This window comes from Lissotriton vulgaris, chromosome 5, assembly GCF_964263255.1.
Source record: "Lissotriton vulgaris chromosome 5, aLisVul1.2, whole genome shotgun sequence".
NCBI lineage: Eukaryota > Metazoa > Chordata > Amphibia > Caudata > Salamandridae > Lissotriton > Lissotriton vulgaris.
In genome coordinates this window covers 1123019340-1123044929 of record NC_141693.1, presented here as the reverse complement: position 1 = coordinate 1123044929, position 25590 = coordinate 1123019340, and the positions used below count along the sequence as shown (strand labels likewise).

The following is a 25590-nucleotide window of genomic DNA, read 5'->3' as shown; positions in this document are numbered from 1 at the left end:
CAATCAATCAATCAGTGGATTTGTAAAGCGCACTACTTACTCGCAAGGGTCTCAAGGCGTTGGGGGGAGGCGCTGCTGCTAGTGGTCGAAGAGCCAGGTCTTGAGCAGTCTCTTGAAGTCCGGGAGGCCTGCGGTCTGTCGAAGGTGGAGGGGGAGGGCGTTCCAGGTCTTGGCGGCGCGGTGGGAGAAGGATCTGCCCCCGGAAGTGGTCCTGTGGATGCGCGGGACGGCGGCCAGGGACAGGACGGCGGAGCGGAGTGTCCTATTGGGTATGCAGAAGGAGAGTCTATTGTTGAGATAGGCTGGGTCGGTCTTGTGGAGTGCCTTGTGTTCGTGGATCATGAGTTTGAAAGTGATTCTTTTGTCAACGGGGAGCCAGTGCAGGTCTTTCAGGTGTGGGGTGATGTGGTCTCGGCGTGGGACGTCTAGGACCAGGCGTGCGGAGGCGTTCTGGATTCTTTGGAGTCTGCTGATGAGTATGGATGGGGCTCCGGCATAGAGGGCGTTTCCGTAGTCGAGTCGACTGCTGACGAGGGCGTGGGTGACGGTCTTTCGTGTATCCGCCGGGATCCATCTGTAGATCTTGCGGAGCATACGGAGGGTGCGGAAGCAGGAGGAGGAGACTGCATTGACTTGGTTGGTCATGCTGAGCTTTGAGTCGAGGATGACTCCTAGGTTGTGTGCGTGGTTGGTAGGTGCCGGGGGAGGTTCCCAGTGATGCTGGCCACCAGGAATCATCCCACGCTGAAGGGTTGGGCCCAAGGATGAGGATCTCCGTCTTGTCCGTGTTCAGCTTGAGCCGCTTGCCTCCATCCAATTGGCGACGGCCTTCATACCCTGGTGAAGGTTGGATTTGGCGGTGAGGGGGTCCTTGGTGAGGGAGAGGATCAGCTGGGTGTCGGCATAGGAGATTATGTTGAGGTCGTGTAGTCTGGTGATGCGAGCGAGTGGAGCTATGTAGACGTTGAACAGCGTCGGGCTGAGGGATGATCCCTGCGGGACACCGCAGACGGTTTTGGTGGTTCCGGATTGGAACGGGGGAGGTGGACTCTCTGGGTTCTGTCGGAGAAGAAGGAGGTGGGCCAATCCAGAACCTTGTCTCGGATCCCTGCGTCGTAGAGGTGTGTGCGTAGTGTGTGGTGGCAGACTGTGTCGAAGGCGGCGGAGAGGTCCAGGAGGATGAGGGCTGCTGTCTCGCCATTGTCGAGTAGGATTCTGATGTCGTCTGTGGCGGCGATGAGGGCGGTCTCGGTGTTGTGGTTGCTGCGGAAGCCTGACTGGGATGGGTCCAGGATGCTGTTGTCTTCTAGGTAGCGGGTGAGCTGGGTGTTGACGATCTTTTCGAGGACTTTCGCTGGGAACGGAAGCAGGGAGATGGGCCGGAAGTTCTTGAGGTCGCTTGGGTCTTCCTTGGGATTCTTCAGTAGGGCGTTGATCTCGGCGTGCTTCCAGCTCTCAGGGAAGGTCGCGGTCTCGAAGAAGAGGTTGATGACATTACGCAGGTGGGGTGCAATGAGGCTGTCAGTTTTGTTGACGATGTGGTGGGGAAGAGGATCAGACAGGGAGCCTGAGTGGATGGTGCTCATGGTCTTGATTATGTCTTAGATCCTCACGTTGGTCCATGTGGTAAGGAGGTCGTGGTCAGTGGGGTTCGGAGTGTTCATCGTGGCGGGGTCCGTAGGGTTCAGCCGGCGGTTGAAGCTGTTGTGGATGTCAGTGATCTTGCGGTGGAAGAAGGCAGCAAGGGTGTCGCACAGGGCTTGCGACGGCAGGATGTCGTTGGTGCAGAAGATTTCTTTCACGATGTTGAAGAGCTCTTTGTTGTTGTGGGCGTTGTTGTCGAGGCGGTCTTTGAACGAGGCTCTTTTGGTAGTCCTGATGAGGTGGTGATGGTTGTGAATGGCGTCTTTGTGGGCTGCATGGTTGCCGGTCGTTCTGTTGTTGAGCCAGATGTTTTCAAGTTTCCGGCAGTTGCCCTTGGAGGCCAGGAGCTCCGGGGTGAACCAGCTGGCTCTCTGGCTGGTGTCTCTGTCGATGGGTTGTCTCACTGGGGCTAAGGTCTTGGCGCAGTCTTCCATCCAGAGTCTGAGTGCACTGGCCCCATCCTCGGGGTTGGTGGGGCTGGTCGGTGAGCTGAGTGCGAGGTGTGTTTCCAGTAGTTCCTTGGTGACTTTGCCCCAGCGTCGGTGGGGGATCTGTAGGGTGCGGTGATGTGTGACGGGTTTCTGGAAGGTGAAGTGGACGCAGTGGTGGTCGGTCCAGGTGAGCTTGGAAGCATGGCTGAAGGCAACGTGGGGGCTGGAGGAGAAGATGGCATCGAGCGTGTGGCCGGCGATGTGGGTCGGGGAGGTAACGATCTGTTTCAGTCCGAGGGTGGTGAGGTTGTCGACCAGGGTGGAGGAGTTGCTGTTGTTGTTGTTTTCCAGATGGTAGTTCAGGTCGCCGAGCAGGATGTAGTCGGTGGAGGTCAGTGCGTGCGTGGTGATGAAGTCGGTGATGTAGTTGCAGAATTGGGGATGTGGGCTGGGTGGTCTGTAGACAAGGGTGCCTCTGAGGGTGGTCTTGGGGTCAGTATGGATCTTGAAGTGCATATGTTCGGCGGTGGTGAGGGTGTCATTGGCGTTTGTGGAGACCTTGATGGTGTTCTTGTGGATGATGGCGATTCCTCCTCCGACTCCGTTGGTTCGGTCTCTGCGGGAGGTCTTGTATCCGTCAGGGTTGGCCACAGTGATGCCTGGGGCGGAGGCTTCGTTCATCCAGATCTCGGTCAGGAAGGCGACGTCTGGAAATGTGGTGGTGAGTAGGTCCCAGAGCTCGACGGCCTGCTTGCGTGCGGAGTGGGTGTTGAGCAGGATGCATCGCAGTGGGTTGGGTCCCGTTCCTGTGGGAGCATCGGCGTCGTTGATGCAGGAAAAGTTGCAGTTCCGGCAGGAGAAGTAGCCGTGGGTGCATTTGGAGGTAGCCTTGTAGCAGTTGATGGTCTGTCCGTGGTTGAGAGCGATGACGGTTTTGGTGTCATAGCGGTAGCGGGCGTCCTTGGTGGTGTTGAGGCCAGGGGATCTGGCGCGGTCCAGGCGTGGACGGGCGCAGACGGGTTTGCCTTAGGCGCGCCTACGGTGCGCCAGCGGCACTCCCGCTGAGCGCGGCCGCCATTTAAGGGGAGGTGGGGAGGGAGGATCAGCTGGGAGGCGGGAGGCGGGTTGGCAAGGCAGCAAATGGGCATGGGGGGGTGGGGCCGCAGGGGAGGCAGCGGCGGGAAAACGCACACAGCAGCGGGGGAAAAAGTTAGGTAAACGGGCAGTGGGCACAAGTACACAGCAACAGGGGTACAGAATCAAGAAAGGGCAGGGGGCTCAGCCACACAGTGGCAGGGGTACCTGGCACGCAGGCAGCAGCGGCGGAGGACAGCAAACCAAGGTGCAGGGGGCACCAGGAGCACGAGACAGCAGGGCGAGGCGGCAGCAGGAGGATGACACTGGCAAGTGTGGCGCTGCAGCGGAGGGGGAGCGACCTACCTGGAAAGTCAAGGGTCACTCTCCTCACCACGCAGCGGCCACCATTTAAGAGGAGGTGGGGAGGGAGGATCAGCTGGGAGGTGGGTTGGCAAGGCAGCGAATGGGCATGGGGGGCAGGGCCGGAGGGGAGGCAGCAGCGGGAAAACGCACACAGCAGCGGGAGAAAAAGTTAGGTAAACGGGCAGAGGGCACAAGTACACAGCAACGGGGGAACAGAATCAAGAAAGGGCAGGGGGCGCAGGCACACAGTGGCAGGGGTACCTGGCCTGCAGGCAGCAGCGCTGGAGGACAGCAAACCAAGGTGCAGGGGCACCAGGAGCCCGAGACAGCATGGTGAGGAGGCAGCAGGAGGATGGCACTGACACTGGTGGCACTGCAGCGCAGGGAAGCGACCTACCTGGAAGGTCAAGGGTCGCTCCCCTTGGAAGTTCAAGGATTGCTCGGAGATGTTCCAATATTCGCTTTTTGAGCGGGCAGATGGTGCTTCCGATATATAGCGCATTCCACAAGTACATTCAATCATATACACCACATATGTGTTTCATTTTCTTCATTCCATGCTATGAGTTTCTCCCACCAGCCCATAGTGAAATCCCCATAGCAGTACCACGTTTTTGATTGTAAATTTGCGGTTGAAAAGAAAGATGTTGTTATATAGCCATATTTTTACCATTTCTAGTAGCATCCTAGTGTGTTTGACTTCTTGAATACTTCTTTGATGTAAGAAATACTCCACTGCTTTGAGGCCGATTTCATGATCACCCTTGTCCTTAATGTAGGAGCTGAGGTTTGTTACAATTGGTGCCAGATATTTGTCCACATATGTAGAGAGATTCTCATATAGTGATTGGCAACTTGAGACGATTGGTCTGCCTGGCGGATTGATTAACGTTTTGTGTACTTTCGGGAGAAAGTAGATGTTAGGTTTGACCGGGCTGTCATTAAGTAAGAAGCGGGAATCATTTTCATTGAGAAGGCCATCTGCTGTCCATGTTTGAATTATTTTTCCAAGATCCAGAGTCTGATCATTGATGGGATTCGATGGCAATAGAGTGTAGTTCTGTTCATCCCCCAGTTGTTTCATAGCTTCTTGATTGTAGTCTGTTGTATTTAATACCACTACATTTCCTCCCTTGTCCGCCAGCTTTATTTTTATTTTGTCATTTTTCATCAGGTTGGTTAATGCCAAGCGTTCGTTTTTTGTTAGATTTTCCCTTTTGTTTGATGCAATGTTTTCCATTGTTTCTAACTCATTAATAATGAGTTCATGGAATTGATCAATTCTGTTTCCCGGGCTTAGATTTGGGCAGAATTTAGAATTAGGTTTGAGGCCTGAACTTTGATGTCTGTCAGTTCTTATTTCGAGGTCTTCTAGTAACTGCGTCTCAGACATTTCCATTTCATCATTGTTTAGTGCGAGATCGTAAACCGTCCTTAAATTTGTTATGTCTTCCATAGACAATGCAGTTTGTTCATTGGTAATTGACCTCTGATGTTCTGATGTTCCAGTTCGTTTTTAGAAGAATTTTTTAAATTTTAATTTTCTGATATATTTGTATAGGTCTATCCTTGTTTCCACGCTGTCATGGTACTGTTCTGGACAAAAGGATAAGCCCTTATTGAGGACGTTTGTTTCATCTTGTGTGAGTGTGTAATCCGATAGGTTAATGATGAGATTTGCCTTCATCATGATGTTATTTATTTTCTTGCCATTCTGTTGCATAGTGGATAATCCTTTGTTTTTTCCTTTTTCTCTACGTAAATTTCTCCTCCTTTTGACACCCCTTTCCCTCGACCTCGTCCTCTCCCGCGAGTTTTCAGGGTTTGTTGCTCCAGATAAATTAATTTCATCTTGTCTAAAAATTGAGTCAGAGTGCTAGATCTTGCTGTTTGTTCTTCTTCGCTCTAATCTGATTCCGATTCGCTTACGTAAGGCTTGTCTGTTTCAGTTACCGGTAGTTTACCCTCATGTAGTTGTTTTTTAAGGCCTTCAAAAAGTTTAGCAAATGTTAGAATTGAGCTGGTTTCATAATCTATTTCGTCTCGTCTGAATTTTTCTTTGTTTGCGGAATTCTACCTCATCTTTATACTTGTCTAAGTTCTTTTCCATCTCTTTCCGTAGTTTACTGCTTTCAGTCTCCTGATTTGGGGCTGTTATTATCTCCTCCAGCGCTTGTATGTCCTTATGTAGTTCCTCTACATCTTGTTTGGCATATTTAATAACAATCAAGACCATATTTCTGGAGCAGCTCATGCTATTATTTGCCCATTCTTCTAGCATTGCAGACCGTGTATCAGGAATTTGCAGGACTCTAGGAATTCGATTACATTCAATATACTTTTCTAATGTTAAGATCTCCCAGCTTTTGGAAATATCTGTTTTTAGGAGTTTTTCTAATTGAAAAAAACAATTGCTTGATGTTTTTTAAAGGTTGATCTTTACCAGAATTTTCTTTTGTCAGAATTGGTTCCTTGGAACCTTTTAAAATAAAGTTTCAGCTTTTTGAGACCTTGTGGCTGCTCGTGCCTCCATTTTTGTTGATGACTCTGAATGCACACACACTATGGGACAGATGTAGGTAGCCCTTTACCGATCGGAATCGGCCGAAAATACCGATTTTCGGCCGTTTCCGATCGGTAAAGGGCTAGGGAGATGTAGGTGCACATATTCGGTAATTTTACCGAATCGTTATTATTACCGAATCGGTAATAAGTACCGATTCGGTAATAATTACCGAATCGGTAATATTTACCGATTCGGTAATATTTACCGATTCAGTAAAATCACCGAAAATGCTATGTGGGTAGCCAAACTTCTATTGGCACATGGCTTACAGAATCGGTATTTTACCATGGAATACAAATCCATGGTAAATACCGATTCCTGTGTACATGCACATCTGTGCATGTACACATGTGCCATGTGACAGACAGACGTGCCCTTAGGGCATGTCTGTGTGCCACATTGCACACATGCCCGTTTTGGGGGTGCTAGAGGGTGTCAAAGTGACACCCCCTGCACCCTTGTGAATTCTTTAATTACCGATTCGGTAAATACCGAATCGGTAATGCCTAATCATTCCTATGGGCTTCAAAGCCCATAGGAATGAATGGGCATTACCGATTCGGTATTTACCGAATCAGTAATTAAAGAATTGTTAAGGATTCGGTAACGAATCCAGATGTTGGGACCTACATCCCATTTACCGATTTTGAAATACCGAATCGGTAAAATTCGGTATTTCAAAATCGGTAAATGGGATTTACCTACATCGGGCCCTATATATACATATGCACACACACACACACACACACATATATGTTTTCATACTACTACATACAAAATATTTAAAAAAATTATATAATGTAAAATACATATTTTTATAAAGTATGTATGGATATAAATTTATATAAACACAAACCCATATAAATGTATGTGGTTGTGTGTTTGAATAACTATATTTCTTAAATATAGTATTAAATATTAGTGGAATGTATTTATTTTAAGTTTCTATATTAAAATATTTACTACTTTAAACTCTATAAGGTAAAATCAATATTTTTGCATATTTCTGGACGATATTAGTGTGAACAATATTGTTTTTCTGATATTTTGGTGCTTACCATTACAAGTATACAAGCACGATATTGTGGTAAACAATGTTTTCGAAATTATATTTCTGTCAACGATATGGTTTACCACAATATTGTGTCAGTTATCCCTTCAGGGTGTTGGTGTGTTCAACAGCACTAAAAAGGCAGTCATAAGTTTTCTAGGGATACCTTTTCGATTCTTTTTGGAGCAATCACACCTCTAAAAAAACTGAGAGTCTAATCAATTTTTATTTTAAAACTGGGCATTAGGCCCTTTCATCAAAATAAGCACTACATTTGTTGTTGGGGTAGGGCAAAATACCTAATCTTTAATGACAAGGCAGACTCGCTGGCCACTCTAGGGTCAATATTCAGCTCAGCCACTACTTCACCACTGCTTTTCAAAAGGCACTAGTTTCACTGTGACCTGCACTTTAAACTTCAGTGTTCTTAGGGAATGCACTGAGCTGGTTTAGTTAGAAGGGTTTAGTCAGAAGATGTGCTATAAAAGCATAACCCACTCATACATTTTCTCAAGCTGGATTGTTAAAAGCTGTTAAAATCAGAAGCAAATGTAAACATAAGCTAATGATAAAAGACACTGCAATGTGGTTTATACTTCAGAAAAAAACTGTAGTAAATGTACCACACAAAGGAGCCAAGTAAGGCGGGCTTTGGTCAAAAGCAGTAAGGCATAATCCATTTAGCTAATTACTTGAAGTTTTAATTATGTTCAGAGGTTGATTGCCATTTTTAGTGTATACATGCCTAGGTTGTTCAGAGCTATTAGATTTGTATGGAGCCTTTACTCTTCCTTTTTGCTCTGTGTACGATTAGACAGATAATTGTGTGCTTCAGTCAAATGCACTGCATTTTGGTGAATAGTGACACATCTGTGGCGTTTTTGCTATTATTAAATTGTTTGAGCATTGAACAAGATTTCATCTGAAATTCATAGGGTGCATATACTTATGACTTGCAAATATTAGGTTTGAAATAGGAGTTAAGTGCAAGTCTAAGGACTAAGGAGTCAGTAATCTTACATGAGATTTGATGTATTCAAGATTATAATCATGTGCCATTTAAAAATAAACACCCATTTGTAAGTAGTTGTATGGCAGATTTAACTACTTCACTGCTCCAGTGCGTAACCTCACATGATATGAGATCTTAAGACAAATAGCAATCATTTGAACGTCTGCTAGCTGAAATGCCCGTGAATGTTAAGACAAAACACTAACCCCCAGATGCATCAAGCACCCACTCTGCTAATTCTAGATTCAAGCAAGAACAGGGGATTAAGGCTACTTTGCCCGCACTGGTGACAAAATCCCTATAATATGCATATGTGTAGGTGCTGGAGGTCTGGGAACCAATCCCCTAGATCCCCAAATTAGGTTAGATTCCACAGGGTGACCCCGCACACTTCAAACATAAATAGCACAGTGTAATGACTCAGTGAATTATGTGGTCACAAGGACTCTCCAAGTGTTCTCCCAAGAATTCCAAAGTTAGATTTCTTCTGTAAACAGATTCTTTTATTCACAACTGATGATTTAAAACCAATAGCCAACGCGTTTCGTCCGTGACCGGACTTCTTCAGGGGTTTATTCAGAATTTCCTATGTATTACAGCTTCACATTGGTCTTCCCACTTGAAATTCACATATTTTTCAGAAAATAAATAAAGAAATCATGTTATCCAAATACACCAAGTTTCCAAAAAGTCCAAAAAGATAGAGCGGGAAGGACCGTCAACAAGGTATCGGCGTCTCGTAGTACATGCGGTCGTCTGGCTCTATCTTTTTATGTTTGAAGTGTGCGGGGTCACCTTGTGTAATCCACTCTGCAAATTCTAAATAGCGAAAAATACCGAATCGCTATCTAGAATTTGCAGAATGGGATGCATCATCAAAATCGCTAATCAAATGCGATTCGCAATCGGCCGCAATCGCCGTATGCGAATTACCCAAAATCGCGATTAAATCGCAGAATCAGCTGTTTCCCAACCCCTAATTGCGATTTCGCAAATACCGAAATCGCATATAGTGATCTCGCAGATTGCGAGATCGAAAAAACGGGAAGTCGCATTTTGAGCCCAATGATGACATCACAACCAGGAAGTAGGCAGCTCCATGCCCCATTGTGAACACAGAGCTGGATACAGGAGGAGGTACAGCACTGAGCTCCAGGAGACACACCCTGCAGTCCCAAGACAGGACACACATTGATTCCAGAATGTCCCAGGATGCAGCAGGATCAAGTGACACAGGCAGGAAGCGCAAAATAAAGATCTCAGAACAAGAGCTGGAGTACTTGATAGAGGGAGTCAGCAGGGACCATGACCAGCTGTTTGATAAGCTGTCCCGGAAGGTGCCCAAGGCTTACAAAAGGCACATCTGGCTGCGCATCAGGGCAAAGGTCAATGCCGTTGGAGTGACACAGCGGTCAATCGATGACCTCAAGAAGAGGTGGTATGACCTCAGAGGCCGTGCCAAGGAGCGTATTGCGGAGAGACTGGGGGAGAGACTGGCCACGGGAGGAGGAGACGCCACGGTTCCTGCAAACACACCACTGGAGGACTTGGTGGAGGATACTATCAACCCTGCAGCCTGCGTGGGGGTCACTTAGCTGGACAGCTCCAGTGCCACACACCAATCACAAGGTAAGAGCCATGCAACTGCGACCCCGTCCCCTAACAATGCCCATGCCCCCAGAGCAAGCTATATTGGTAACCCCTGTAATTCAGTCCCTGCCTATCCCAAACGCCCAATTGCATTGTGTGACCTGTAGTGTGACAATGTGCCCTGATAGCCACACACAGCCATAATATTCAAGTGAAACATACCCCTAAAGCCAGTCAGGGAATGCAAGCCTGCATGCATGTTGCTACATCACAGGTGCCTGAAGCATATCATTAATCATGCACTCATTCACATCACAGGTGCTGCAGATGCTGAGACGCCTGATAGTGAGACACTCCACATCATGGAGACTACAGATGAGACGGAGGGAGAGAGCCAAACAGCACCAGCACCTGGTCCATCACATGCACCTGCACCAGCACCTGGACCATCACATGAACCTGCACCAGCACCTGGACAAGCACCTTCCCAAACGTACAGGGCCACCCCTGCAGCCATAGGAGGAGCTCAACCACCCCAGGCTTCACGCATGGCAGTGGAGCAGACCCCACCACCACCCAGGAGGCAGACACGCCGCACAGCCACTGTGCGGTCCCAGGCAAGCGGCAGGATGAGGCAGCAGCGCTCTGTGGCCACACCACCAGACATAGAGAAACAGGCACAAAACCTAGGGCTGGGAATTGAAGCTCGGATGCTTGCTGTGCACCGCAAGCAGGCACAGCACATGGCAGCCATGCAGCTGCAGCTGTACAATACTGCACGCAACATCAACCAACTACCTGAAATTGTGCAGGAGCTAACCGCAGCTGTGAAAGAGAGCAACCAACTGATGGTGGCGCAGCAGGACATCACCTGCCGATGCCAACGCCAGCTGCTGACACGGCTATCTGCCTACACCCGGTCAAACCACCTCATTGGGAACGCCACTTCACAGTTGTCGCGCAGGTCACTGGCCATTCAGCTACAAATGGTACAATGCTGCCCAGATGTAGCAAGGGCCCGGAGCAGGTCACCACCGCTGTGGAGAACCAACAGGTGTGCGGCCATGGTCATGCAAGGGGGGTGATGATGCCAGTGAGGGTACATCGAGCCTGAGCAGCCAGTCTGTGCCGGTGCTACCTGAAAGGCGCCGCAGTTCCAGGCCCACTGCTGCATCACGGCCGGACCCTCCCAACGTGGAGTTGTAGAGGCGACAGGGTGCGTCCGGCAGGAGGCGCCAGTGACTGACTATACATTACCGGCAGTGCCATGGTGAGGTAACTACCCACGCCTACTCTGGATACCAGTCTGTATGACTCAATAGAGTTGCCCACATTTTTGCTGATTTAAAGCACATCGAGAGCGTGTTGACCCCAAAAATAAGATTTTATTTTGAACACAAATCTTCCTCATGTCATTAATTCATGTGGTATGCATGAGTGCAGTGATGTGTGAGGGGTATGGATGCACTAGAAATAGTTCAGTGTGATGTTGCGGCGCCTGTGTCCTTCAGCAGTATTCTCCTTGCGTGCATGATACACATGTGCAGGTGGCAGGTTGTCCCCCTTTGACTCACTACCAGACACCTCCGCAGGTATCCTCCGCTTGGTGGCAATATTGTGGAGTATGGCACACACGGCCAGGATGCGGCAGCAGACCTCAGGATGGTATTTGAGGGCCCGCCAGTCTTGTGGAGGATGCAGAATCGACTCTTTATTATGCCAAATGTCCAATAACATTTCTGTTGTGTATGTGCACAGCATTGTAACGCCGTTCCTGTGGTGTCGCAGGGTTGAGGTATGGGGTGAGGAGGTATTCACGGAGGCCGTAGGCGCTGTCACCTGAAGTTAGGAGCAGAGGGTCAGTGCCTGTTATGTACAGCAACATGATCTTGACATTCTGTATGTGGGCATGTGTACTTACCCAGGAGATGTCATTTACCCCTGGCCAAGCGGGTGTGTATGCCGCTGTGCCGGAAGATGAACGAATCATGCGTGTTCCCCGGGTATTGGGCCACAATGTCTGTGATGATGGTCTTTGCATTGCAGACCATCTGGATGTTGAGTGAGTGGTATGACTTGCGATTCCAGTACATGTATTCGGTCTCTGCGGGTGGACAGATGTGAATGTGGGTGCAGTCAATGCGCCAATTACATGGAGGAAATGGGCGGTGTGATAGAAGTCCAGTTTTGTTGGGTTGTTGGGAAGGTGATGTAGTGGTGTATCCGGTGCAGCATGGCGTCCAGGAAATTCTGTAGCCAGCGTGACAGTGTACTCTGTGATATACCCCCTGCATATGCGACTATCCCCTGGAAGCTTCCGGAGGCCAGGAGGTGCAGGCAGCACAGGACCTTGACATGGGTGGGCACGGCATTGGTCCTCCGTGTTGGGTGCTGCATCAGGGGGTCAAGGTCTCTGATGAGTTTCTTTATTATTGCCCCATTGAGCCTGTATTTGGAGTAGATCTCCTCTTCAGTCTGGCCCAGGAGTGTAATCCGCAGCCGGAAGATGCGCTCCTGGATCCTGCGTCGGTTCTGGGCTGCAGCCTGGAGCCTCAGCCGCCTTGCCACGATGTAGACACCTGGCATTGTGACTTTCCTCATGCTCCTACTAAGTCTCCTTAAGTGTGTTTGATTTACCCTACACCTGTTTCTTGTTTGCATTTTTTTTCCAATTGGATTTCATGGTTACCACCAGGTTTAGCTTCTCCTTAAATTGCGACTCTTTTTTAACGAATTAGGGTATTTTCGCAATTTGCGATTTATGATGAATTGGAATAGCAATTTTTTAGCGAATTCGCAATATATTTGTAAATTCGCATATTATTTCACAGAAAATGTGAGGAATCGCTGTTAAGGAATCGCAATGGAGGTTACCAAATGGTTTTGCGATTCTTTGTTTAGCGAATTCGCTATTTGCTGCTTTGTAGTTGATGAATTGCGGGACCGGAAATTGCAATCGCAATCGCTGTTTCGCAGCTATTGTGATCGCAATTTCGCTTGATGAATCTATGCCTAAGAACCTGAAAGTCAAGGTGACGTAATATGTAATTGGTTAATTTGAGGGTAAAACTATTTACAATTCCTCTGCCAGTAACATTATAATAGACCCGCTGCCCACATGCAATAAAAGTATTGTTTGTGTTATATGGGTTTAGCACTGGTGGGTCCCTTCATCTTCTTTTAACTTTTGGAATATTTGTTTCAGGGATTCCATGTTGCCATCAAATACCTTACTAAGCAAGCAGTGTCTGCAAGGATAGGAAAACCATCAATACTGCAAGAGTTTCGCGTGGTAAGTCTCTTACTGAGAGTGGCAGTGTCACTGGGAGCATCATAGAGTAGGATTAGGGTGAAATAATGTATCTATTTATGAGCGTATATTTGTGGTATTTATATAATGCAAACCTGGCAATGGAGTGTTGTATACAGTCCAAGCCAAAGACAGTCAACATATAATTGAGGTGTAGCTGATTTCTTGGAGTGAAAGTAGACTGTTACTGCATTATGATATATTGTTTTATAGTGAATCTTCAGCTCTTACCTCAATTTGAGCAGTGTTGGAGCAATGTGGGGCAGTTCCTGATGTCCTTAGACAGGGATGTTGTTCCAGATCCTGGGTAAACTTTGATGAAATCCCTCTTGTCTTGTTTTATGTTATATTGCACTTTGTTGTCTGCAGTTGTCTTCAGTCTAAAACAATAACCTAATAGTTGATGGCTACTCATGACGCAAGTTATTTTTCGTTGTCTTTTTGTGTCTGCAAGCGCCTTATGTTAGATAGGAAAAAACCTCCACTTGTGCCACAATTACATGCTTATGATTCAGCATATACGATGATTAATGTATTGTTGAAAATAGCACCTTGATGGGAAAAGCACTAAATGAACAACGCTAACATTAACACCTCCATTGGGATTGGCCCTTTGTAAATATCTTAACCAAAAAATGTTGTACTACATTAGTCTTACAGCTTAGTTTTGCCCATGCACATATTTAATAGTGGTCATACAAAAGCTAATCAAGACAATACAAAATCAAACAGTTCTTTCAACATTGTACCAACATTCTGCATTTGAGAAGCCACGCTCAGACTTAAAGGAGCAAAAGAGTTAGGTTTAAGGATGAGAGTGTAGACACCCATTGGGTACCAACGATAATTCGAAATTTCTCAAGTTGTTTTAAGTCAGTAGTAAGTCACTAATACAGGTCTGTTCTTTAATCACATTCAGGTGCTCGCAGTCCTGACATTTTAATGCAGAATCTACCACATTATAGTGGCAAAGGAATTGGTGTAGTACTCGAGGGACCTTTCATCAAGGAGCTGGTGCAGGCTAACCTTGATATTAAGCTGAACATAAGTAACTCCAGAAATCTTTTAGGTTGCTCAATGTTCTACCCGATTCCAACAAAATCAATAGTTTTTCATTACAAACCTCTCCTTCATGATTCAGGAAATATTTGTAAATTTTTTAATTTAAATGTTTTAGAATTAACGTTCTGATTTGGAGTTTGGTGGATGGGTTCCACAAATGTGACAGGTTTCCCATCTACTGTATTAAAAGTGCATCATTTTCTCAATGACACTTGTAATATAACGTATAGGATATCCGAAATCCGAAATCAGGCCCTAAGTCTCCAGAGACAGGGAGCATGAAAATCTGGGATGGAATTCACATTTTCTACTTGTTTTGTAGCATGCCTTGGCTGCAGAGGAAGAGGCACAGATAAGAAATTATTTTTTATGGAATGTGGAGAGACCATGGCGCTTATTTCGAGTTTAGTGGAGTTGGTACTCCATCGCAACATGTAAATTTGTGAGTCCATAAGCAGTGCATGATGGTGGCGCAAGTTTATAGCAGCCCGTCCCGACGTTGTCCGGGTATGAATTGCTGTCGGCCAGTAGAATATTGTTTTGCAGGATTTAGTTTAGATAGCATTTCTTATCTGTGACAGGCCTGTGAAACACTCCGATTCACAGTGCAGTGCTGATGCACTTAAGAGTGTGCGTTCAGTAGTGTGTGAGCTCGAGTTTCCCTACTTTATTTTTCCTTGCAATATTATATAGCGCGAACTCGACAATATGGCATGAGCACAATTTACATTACAGAAGAACACACTCATTTGTGCTAGGCACGAGGAGACAAAGAGATTTGCCTGGAATCACAGGATGTTGAGCTGATGCCGAGATTCGAAAGTTCGCAATTGTAGAACTTCTGGCGGTAGGTGTGTCTAAAAGTGTATGTCAGTGCTGGTCATCAATGAGAGAGACCTGTGCATTTTTCAAATGGGTGGTGAAAAAATATGAGTATTTTGATGGAGTTGTGGGCCGCCGTGCCACCAATGTACTTACCGGGGGAGGGTAAACACCCATTATTCCGCAACTTTCTTTCCGCATACCATCACTCCGCATACTTTCATTACGAAAGTACCTTGACTCTGCAATAGCTTTCTAACGCATGGCATTACATTTTATTTGCTTTTATCACGCATGCATTTACAACGAAATTCGTTGTAAATGCATGAATGGTAAAAGCATGTTTTTTTAAATGTTTGGATAAAGTAAGTATGGGTATAGGGGTATATGTTTTGGGGTACTGAGGTATATGTTTTGGGGTGTTTGGGTATTTTAAGGGTTCAGATATAGTTTTGGATTATAGGGTAGAGGGGTAGTTTTAGGGTTTAGGGATAGGTATGGGTTTTGGGGTACAAGGGTATTTTTAGGGTTCAGGGCTAGGTTTGGGGTTTGGGGTATAGGGGTATTTTTAGGGTTCAGGGGTAGGTTTGGGTTTTGGGGTACAGGGGTATTTTAAGGGTTCAGGGCTAGGTTTGGGGTACAGGGGTATTTTTAGGGTTCAGGGCTCGGTTTGGGTTTTGGGGTACAGGGGTATTTTAGGATTCAGGGGTAGGTTTGGGTTTTGGGGTACAGGGTTATTTTTAGGGTTCAGGGCTAGGTTTGGGTTTTGGGGTACAGGGGTATTTTTAGGGTTCAGGGGTAGGTTTAGGTTTTGGGGTACAGGGGTATTTTAAGGGTTCAGGGCTAGGTTTGGGTTTTGGGGTACAGGGGTATTTTAGGGTTCAGGGGTAGGTTTGGGTTTTGGGGTACAGTGGTATTTTTAGGGTTCAGGGCTAGGTTTGGGTTTTGGGGTACAGGGGTATTTTTAGGGTTCAGGGGTAGGTTTGGGTTTTGATGTACAGGGGTATATATAGGGTTCAGGGGTAGGTTTGGGTTTTGAGGTACAGGGGTATTTATAGGGTTCAGGGCTAGGTTTGGGTTTTGGGGTACAGGGGTATTTTTAGGGTTTAGGGATAGGTTTGGGTTTTGGGGTACAGGGTATATTTATAGGGTAAAGATGGGTTAGTGTTTAAGGGTGTTGGGGTTATTTTAAGGAGCAAGGGTGGGTTATGATTATAGAGTGCAGGGGTATTTAAAGGGAGCAGGGTGGGATTAGCACACAATATGAGACATGGCATGAAGGGCAGAACGTACCACACGCCCGAGCGTTTGTCACGCCCACAGCACAACACAGACACGCCCACCAGGGACTACTTTGCTGTCACGGTTCTTTTACCTTTTAAATGTTTATGGTGGGCGTCTGCATAGCCAATGTCCTTCTGCTGCAACTGCCCTTTCCAACAGTGTATTGGGTGTTGTGATTGGTGCTGTGGTTCCTGAGATTACCCGCCTCAAATGTTGGGGCTCTCTCTTTATTATATTAGTATGGATATATATATATATATATATATATATATATATATATATATATATAAAATATTACTTGGTGGTGGTCGCTACTAGGTAGTTATAGTTAGGTGAGCAGTTCCATAGGAAAAACATTTTTTGTTTTGCTTATAACTTTGGCACTGCTTGTTGCATCTCCACGAAACTGTCCAGAAAGGTTCTACTTTTTGACTAGTTTGTTGATAGAATGTTTTGGGGTGAACTGAGAAGTGGTGGCTAAGAAAAAAGGGCAGTCCCAAAACACAAAATCCCTATGGAATTGAATGACACAAAATCTGGCAGGAAACATGATCTTGGTTTGCAGATTGTGCTTTTAGCGATTTAGTGTAAATCGGTAAGTCATTTTTGAGAAATTAAGGTCCAAAGATAATTGTATATCTGTCTGGTTGGGTCCGCAAAAGGCTCAATAGACTCTCATGGTAATGCCAATTTAAAAATGGAGCGCTCTGATTGGCCCAGGGAACTTTATTCCCTTGGTCTATCTCGCTCTTTGAGGGAGTCAGACTCCCACTTGAGCAAGCATTCTGATTCATTGCCAGCAACATGAAAAAATGTTGTTGACAGGCATACAGGACTCAGGGACAGGGTAGAGATACTCTGAACCCCTAGGCCCAATGGAAGGGGACCCAGATCAAAAAACACGAGAAAAATCTGCAAAACATGCCTCAATCCCACAGGACTCCTGCAGTATAGGAAAACACAAAACAGACCACATTTATTAAGGAAGGACTCCAGAGGGACCTGGGAGTCCAACCCTGGGGCAGATATTAGTTAATTTGGGAAAGGAGGGGTAGAAAGGCTCCCCACCCGAGCCATTAAAGGCTGCGAGGAGCCCACCCATTGTTCCGTTTACTTTAAGGCCCCCCTCAATGAGCGATTAATGGCCAGGGACCTCATTCCCGGGATCGGCTCACATGCTATATCACGGGGAGCCCACCCCTGGGACATAGTGGTTTCCCTGCCTGCACCAGCACGAGCACGGAACCTGTGTTTGCTTTCCCCTGGCAGGAGCATTTTCAAAACTTCTGCCAAGTGGGAGCAAACACCAAGCCCGCTCTCAGCTTTAAACCTGCTCCCTGCAGCTGTGAGCAGACTTTTCTCCTGTTTTCCTGCCCACACTGATGTGGGCAGAGAAACATATCAAAATACTGGTCCTGCCCACAGGGAAAAGCATTAGTAGGTGTTCCTTGTGGGCAGGAGCAATGCTGGCTCCTGCTGATTGCGGGGAGCAAGCTATGGCCATGGATGGGTCCCTTAGGACTCCTCCCTCAGCCAATAATGAATGTAAGGTGGGTGCTCTAGGTGGGCACAGGGGCACCCTTGTTCTTTTTCGTAATTCCTATCTATCATCCCCTTTTCTTCCTTGTTTACTTTTGCTTTTGAAAAAAACCCTACAACAAAAAAATATAAGTGTTCAAAATAATTCTCTAAAAGAAGCAGTTCCTCTTAAAACCATTCCATTTTCTGAAACAAAAGCTGACTATGTGCGTGAGTGGGTGTGTGAGTGTCTCAATGGGTCTGTGAGTGGGTGTGTGAATATCTAAATGGGACTGTATGTTGGTGTGTGTGTGTCTGAGTGGGTCTGTGAGTGGGCGTGTGTGTATTTCTGTGGGTCTGTTAGTTACTGTCTCAGTGTCACAATGGGCCTGTTAGTGAGTATGCGAATGTCTCTGTGGGTCTGTGACTGGGTGTCTCAGTGTCTGAATGGATAAATGAGTGGGTCTGTGAGTGGGTGTGTCAGTGTCTGAGTGAGTGTACGTGAGAATGGTCTGAGTGGGTATGTGAGTGTGTCTGTGAGTGTCTGAATGGGTCTGTGAGTAAGTATGAGAGTGCCGGAGTTGGTATGTGAGTGGGTGTATGAGTGTCTGATTGCATCTCTGAGTCCATATATTTGAGTTTGTATGTGAGTATCTGAATGGATCTGTGAGCGATTGTTAAGTGTTTGAGTGCTTCTCTGACTGGGTGCATTAGTGTCTGAGTCAGTCTGTGAGTGTGTGACGGGGTCTGAGGAGTCTGTGAGTAGGTGTGATCATGTTTAAGTGGGTCTCTGAGTGGGTACATGAGGGTCTTTGTGGGATTGTGAGTGAATGCGTGAATGTCAGTGTGGGTCTTTCAGTTGGTGTGTGAGTGTCTGTGTGGGTATGAGAGTGTCTGAGTGGGTCTCTGAGTGGTTGCATGAGAGTCTGAGTGGGTATGTGAGTGTATGAGTGGATCTGTAAGTAGGTGTGAGAGTTTCTCAGGGGGCCTCTGAGTGGGTGCATGTGAGTCTATGTGGGTCTGTGAGTGGGTGTGAAAGTGTCTGTGTGGGTCTGTTAGTGAATGTGAGAGTGTCTGAGTGGGTCTGTCAGTGGGTGTGATAGTGTGTGGTTGGTCTGTCAGTGGGTCTGTGAGTGTCTGAGTGGGTCTGTGATACAGTGTGAGACTGTCTGAGTGGGTCTGTGAGTGGGTGTGTGAGCGCCTTAGTGGGTGTGTCAGTGGGTATGAGTAGGTCTGTAAGTAGGTGCAGGGTGATTGATGAGCCTGTGTGACTCTATGGATGTGGGCGAAGGGTGTGCCTGTGTGAGCACAAAGTGAGATGTGTCTCTGCATGAGTGCACTGTCACTGGTGTCCATGTATGAGTATTGGGTGATTAATGAGAGTCAACTTGTCAACTTGGTGAGTGGTGAGACTGTATGAGTGCAGGGGGAAGGTTGTGCCAGTGACAGTGTTGTGAATAGTGTGCCTGAGTGAGCGTAGAGTGAGCTGTGTGACTGTATGATTACACTGGATGAGGAGCGTGCCTCTGGATTGCATGAGTGGTGTGAATGCCCTGATGAGTGGTGTACCATTTTTAGTACAGGGTGAGTGGTACGCTTGTGTAAGTGTAATGTACATGAGGCAGTGTGTGTCTGTGAATTCTGGTCAAGTAGAGCATTGTGTTCGTGTGAGTACTGGGGTAGTAATATGTCCTTGTGACTGCAGGGAGAGCGCATACATTGTTCTCAAATTTCTTTCAGTGGAGAAAACACCCTGGCACACATCCCACCCCTCATGTTTGATTCAAGTTTGCTTGAATGTTATATTCCACTTTCTGGCTCACCACTCCTAAAATGCACCAGCAGCTACGTCCTTTGACCCTTTGAGATAAGACAGTAGGTGTGCCCAAATTAAAATGATACCCTTTATATTGTTACATGACAGTCAGTCATTGGTGAGGGGATTTAGGCACCCAACCCCACACCGTGCACTGCAATGGACAACTTACTTTACATTAAGAAAATGAAATTCACTGGAAAAACATAGGTGAAAGTGATGTTATAGTTAGGAATTCTGATAATATCTTACTTTAGATTAATAAAACTTTCAAAATTAACTGAAAAACACCCAAAGAATAATGGGACGTTATAGTTAACTGAAAATGTCAGTTAAAACATAGCATTTTAAACTAACAAAACTAAATAAAAAGTTTTTTTAGGTAGGGTATGGTTTCTAATTTAGTTATTTGAAGCATGTGTGTGGTGCACTATTAGTCATGCCCATATTTTAATTCTATATTAGTTACTAAAGATTTAATAGCAGACTGACAAAATTGCTATACTAAATGCGTCTGTGAGTTATCCATTTGGCAGAATATTTTCATCCATTTTACATACATGTGCTGCAACCCCTAAAATTGGTACAAAAGGGGGGGGTGATGGACGGAGCATCTGAATCAATCAAACACTCACACCCAGTCAAAAGATCTGGGTTTAATCCATCACCCTTCTTTAGCCCACTCTGCCACCCCAGTTCAGACATGGCTATATGCAAATCAGTCTGACCCTGTGCCTCATGGGAACAGTCCAGCCTGATCTGCCAAGCCATGTCTTCCCTGGACCGGAAACAAACTTCCGAGGACCGGTTTCTGGCATTCCTGCCGTCTTCAGCCCGGCTTGCTTGAATCCAGTGGCAAAGTGAGCAAGGGACTCAGGTCTGAGCATACCATGCCACACTTAAGGCGGCCAAAAGCGGTACAAAAGGGGGTGGTGATGGACGGAGCATCTGAATCAATCAAACACTCACCTCCAGTCAAAAGATCTGGGTTTAATCCATCACCGTTCTTTAGCCCACTCTGCCACCCCAGTTCAGACATGGCTATATGCAAATCAGTCTGACCCTGTGCCTCATGGGAACAGTCCAGCCCGAACTGCCAAGCCATGTCTTCCCTGGACCGGAAACAAGCTTCCGAGGACCGATTTCTGGCATTCCAGCCGTCTTCAGCCCGGCTTGCTTGAATCCCGTGGCAAAGTGAGCAAGGGACTCACGTCTGAGCATACCTTCCCACACTTAAGGCGGCCAAAAGCGGTACAAAAGGGGGTGGTGATGGACAGAGCATCTGAATCAATCAAACACTCACACCCAGTCAAAAGATCTGGGTTTAATCCATCACCGTTCTTTAGCCCACTCTGCCACCCCAGTTCAGACATGGCTATAAGCAAATCAGTCTGACCTTGTGCCTCATGAGAACAGTCCAGCCCGAACTGCCAAGCCATGTCTTCCCTGGACCGGAAACAAGCTTCCGAGGACCGGTTTCTGGCATTCCAGCCGTCTTCAGCCCGGCTTGCTTGAATCCAGTGGCAAAGTGAGCAAGGGACTCACGTCTGAGCATACCCTGCCACACATAAGGCAGTCAAAAGTGGTACAAAAGGGTGTTGTGATGGACGGAGCATCTGAATCAATCAAACACTCACACCCAGTCGAAAGATCTGGGTTTAATCCTTCACCGTTCTTTAGCCCACTCTGCAACCCTAGTTCAGACATGGCTATAAGCAAATCAGTCTGACCTTGTGCCTCATGGGAACAGTCCAGCCCGAACTGCCAAGCCATGTCTTCCCTGGACCGGAAACAAGCTTCCGAGGACCGGTTTCTGGCATTCCAGGCGTCTTCAGCACGGCTTGCTTGAATCCAGTGGCAAAGTGAGCAAGGGACTCACGTCTGAGCATACCCTGCCACACATAGGCAGCCAAAAGCGGTACAAAAAGACATGGCTATATGCAAATCAGTCTGATCCTGTGCCTCATGGGAACAGTCCAGCCCGAACTGCCAAGCCATGTCTTCCCATCACCATCCCCTTTTGTACCGCTTTTGGCCGCCATAAGTGTGGCAGGGTATGCTCAGATGCCAGAAACCGGTCCTCGGAAGCTTGTTTCCGGTCCAGGGAAGACATGGCTTGGCAGTTCGGGTTGGACTGTTCCCATGAGGCACAGGGTCAGACTGATTTGCATATAGCCATGTCTGAACTGGGGTGGCAGAGTGGGCTAAAGAACGGTGATGGATTAAACCCAGATCATTTAACTGGGTGTGAGTGTTTGATTGATTCAGGTACTCCGTCCATCACCATCCCCTTCTGTACCGCTTTTGACCGCCATAAGTGTGGCAGGGTATGCTCAGACGTGAGTCCCTTGCTCACTTTGCCACTGGATTCAAGCAAGCCGGGCTGAAGACGCCGGAATGCCAGAAACCGGTCCTCGGAAGCTTGTTTCCGGTCCAGGGAAGTCATGGCTTGGCAGTTCCGGCTGGACTGTCCCCATGAGGCACAGGGTCAGACTGATTTGCATATAGCCATGTCTGAACTGTGGTGGCAGAGTGGGCTAAAGAACGGTGATGGATTAAACTCAGATATTTTGACTGGATGTGAGTGTTTGATTGATTCAGATGCTCCGTCTATCACCATCCCCTTTTGTACCGCTTTTGGACGCCATAAGTGTGGCAGGGTATGCTCAGACGTGAGTCCCTTGCTCACTTTGCCACTGGATTCCAGCAAGCCGGGCTGAAGACGGCTGGAATGCCAGAAACCGGTTCTCGGAAGCTTGTTTCCGGTCCAGGCAAGACATGGATTGGAAGTTCGGGCTGGACTGTTCCCATGAGGCACAGGGTCAGACTGATTTGCATATAGCCATGTCTGAACTGGGGTGGCAGAGTGGGCTAAAGAACGGTGATGGATTAAACCCAGATCATTTGACTGGGTGTGAGTGTTTGATTGATTCAGGTACTCCGTCCATCACCATCCCCTTCTGTACCGCTTTTGACCGCCATAAGTGTGGCAGGGTATGCTCAGACGTGAGTCCCTTGCTCACTTTGCCACTGGATTCAAGCAAGCCGGGCTGAAGACGCCGGAATGCCAGAAACCGGTCCTCGGAAGCTTGTTTTCGGTCCAGGGAAGTCATGGCTTGGCAGTTCCGGCCGGACTGTCCCCATGAGGCACAGGGTCAGACTGATTTGCATATAGCCATGTCTGAACTGTGGTGGCAGAGTGGGCTAAAGAACGGTGATGGATTAAACTCAGATATTTTGACTGGGTGTGAGTGTTTGATTGATTCAGATGCTCCGTCCATCACCATCCCCTTTTGTAACGGAACTCCTAAAATTGGCATTCACCAGAGAAATTGGGCTTTAATGTTTACATTCATTGGAATCTTTAATCAATTTACAAAATAATTTAGTCGAAGTCAGATCTATTGCAGAATGATTTTTATTGGTGTATAATATTTTAGAGTAATCTGTGATCAGCTAATGGACTGATAATTTTCTATACAATTCTACTGAGAATCCTTCAAGCAATGGAAAACTTCCTGAATGGAGGACTCTGGCTGAAGATGCCAGTTTCTGAAACATCATTTGACATAAAGTCATGATCTTCCTCTGATAGATTGAGCAGATCTGTCCTTTCCAGAAAGCACGCAACGTTACTCTCTTCTGCATTGGTGTCACCGGAGTATAAAGCTATCTAGATTTCAACAAAGTTTTTTTCATTCCTTTGCTCTCCAACAGCATTTTATTCAGCTTCCCTAAAGGAGCTTGTGATTTAAGCATCTGAGAACATAGTTTACCTGGTTTCTCACTTCGAGGCCAATAGTTTTGTCTACTTCTGTGTGGTGTAGACTCTGCATTTAGATCAATCAACCTGCAAAATTCAAATTGACAAAGCATGTCACAATATTTTTAAAACTCAAAGATGCTCACATATCTGTGTGTAAAAACTTTACATACAGTTCAATAGCCAATAATTTTACCAAGAAAAAAAACTTTAAAAAGTTTCCAAACCAAAGATCCTAAATCAATCAACCATAAGTCCACATGATTAGTAAATGTTTCCTCATTAATATATTTGACATTTTATTTTCATAATTTAAGGGGCCTGTGTCATTGATTTGGCACAGCTACCTGGTCAATAGTATTAAGGACAGGTCCACAATAGGAAATTCTTGGCATGTTGGTCCTCGCAATCCTTTCAACGGATTGAAATAAGAAAACGCTTTCATTATAATGAAGTATGTGCCAAACATCTATTAAGTCTAAATTGATTTTAAGTTTTTTTATTTTATTCTTATTCCATTTACAGGCACAATGAGGATAGTTAGATTACTGTATTTGAAAGACCTCAGTCTGACATATACATTATCTCCTATAATAATTTTTTGATGTTTATGACAATAATTAATTTGAGAAAAACACCACCAAAAGCATCTTGACTACAACATGCTGCGTGTACACTACATGCCTTCAGGATAAAAATGGCATCCAATATGTTGTAAAAATGTATTTCTTCAAAATGATGGACACTGCTCTTTTTGGCTGGGAAGATGTTGGAGAATTCTCTGTCATGTTGATCTCTTCCTTAAAACCTCAATGAATTTGCAGAAAGTGTCTTTCCTGAAACATATTTGCAAATTCACACTTTAGGAAGGAGAGCCCTTACTTATATTAAATGTATTACGGTCCTTTTCATTTAAAGGAATAGGCTCTTAACCTTCAATGACACTCTATTAGATGGAGATATGTCAGTTTCTTAACAAATATTACTCAGCCACAGAGGTATGCAATTGTTAGCAGCGTTGGACATGCCTTTTATTTCACAGGGCATTTCTCCTGGGGACTGGAGCACCAGGAGACCGGTTTTGAAAGCCCAGGGCTGCTCCTGGTGCTTCTGTCACTTTCCACTAGTTCCGCGAAGTTAGCTACAGAAGGTGTGGGTAGACTTCAAGAGACAGAAAGGGGAAGAGGAAGGTGAGAGGAAGAGCGAAAGAGGTCAGAGAGGGAGGGAAGAAAGTAGAGAAGAGGAGAGAGGTTGGAATTAGAGAAATAGCATGAGAAGACAAAGTTGAGAATTTTTGCCTGGGCTGCTTTTGGTTTTCCAGTTTGGCCCTGATTTGTAAGCATTCTCAATTTATCAACCTCAAAACAATGAAACATTGCACAGATACACATAAAAGGATCGCACAATAGTTACTTGCAACTGTAATTCTAAAGAAGCATCACAACAGGTAACCCAACACATTCTTCAGCATACTGAAAAAAGGTAGACATTCTAAGCACTTCAACAGCCCTGATCATCCCCTAGCTCAATAAAGAAATAGATGGAGTTCATATAGCTGACAACATTCTTTCTGAAACATAATTCAAAAATAGAGGCATGCCAAACAAAAAGGCATTAAAGTTGTTTTTTTATAAGAGTCCACCGCCATTGAACCACAAGGAAACTAAATTGAGTTCCAACATACAGTACCGTAAACCCATGAATTCCAACCTCACATTGAAGGCAACACATATTTCCAATCAAATCTCCAAAAATAACTTTCAAACAAAAAAATTGAGGGTGGAGGCCAGAGTGGGCGGTGGGATAGAAGAAGCCACCATAAAGCACAATGGAACTGAGGCACTTACATCCTTTAGCACTCCCCCGCAGGATATCCTAATTAATATAGCGTCTAAAATCACATCGGGTTCCCCTAACGACCCAACGCCTGCGAAAATACTGAGGGAAAGTATAAAAACCCTGGAACCCCACATACGCCATCTGTTAGAACTCTCCTTTGGGTCGGGCATGTTCCCGACAGCTTGGAAAGAGGCTGTGGTGCTTCCGCTACAAAAAAAAACTAATATTAGCGCAGAGCAACTGGAGAATCTGTGCCCAATTTCCCTTCTCCCCTACTTTTCTAAAATCGCTGAGAAAGTAGCCAATATGCAACTGACAGAGCATATTGAAACTTGTAAACTACTCCACCCCACCCAATCTAGCTTTCGGGCGTCCTACTCCACTGAATCCGCCTTGCTCCTATCAACTGAAATCATACAGAAGATGGTGGATGAAGGTCAGA

General features: G+C 46.2%; 1 protein-coding gene across 1 annotated transcript in view; it reads left to right on the top strand.

Annotated features, from left to right (window-relative positions):
- LOC147712075 (guanylate cyclase 2G-like) overlaps positions 1–25590 on the top strand; it is a 427466-nt gene that overhangs the window by 238039 nt on the left and 163837 nt on the right. The window contains exon 9 of the mRNA XM_086919591.1: positions 12940–13026. Coding sequence (XP_086775717.1) covers positions 12940–13026 — 87 coding nt within the window. The remainder of the gene's footprint in view (positions 1–12939; positions 13027–25590) is intronic.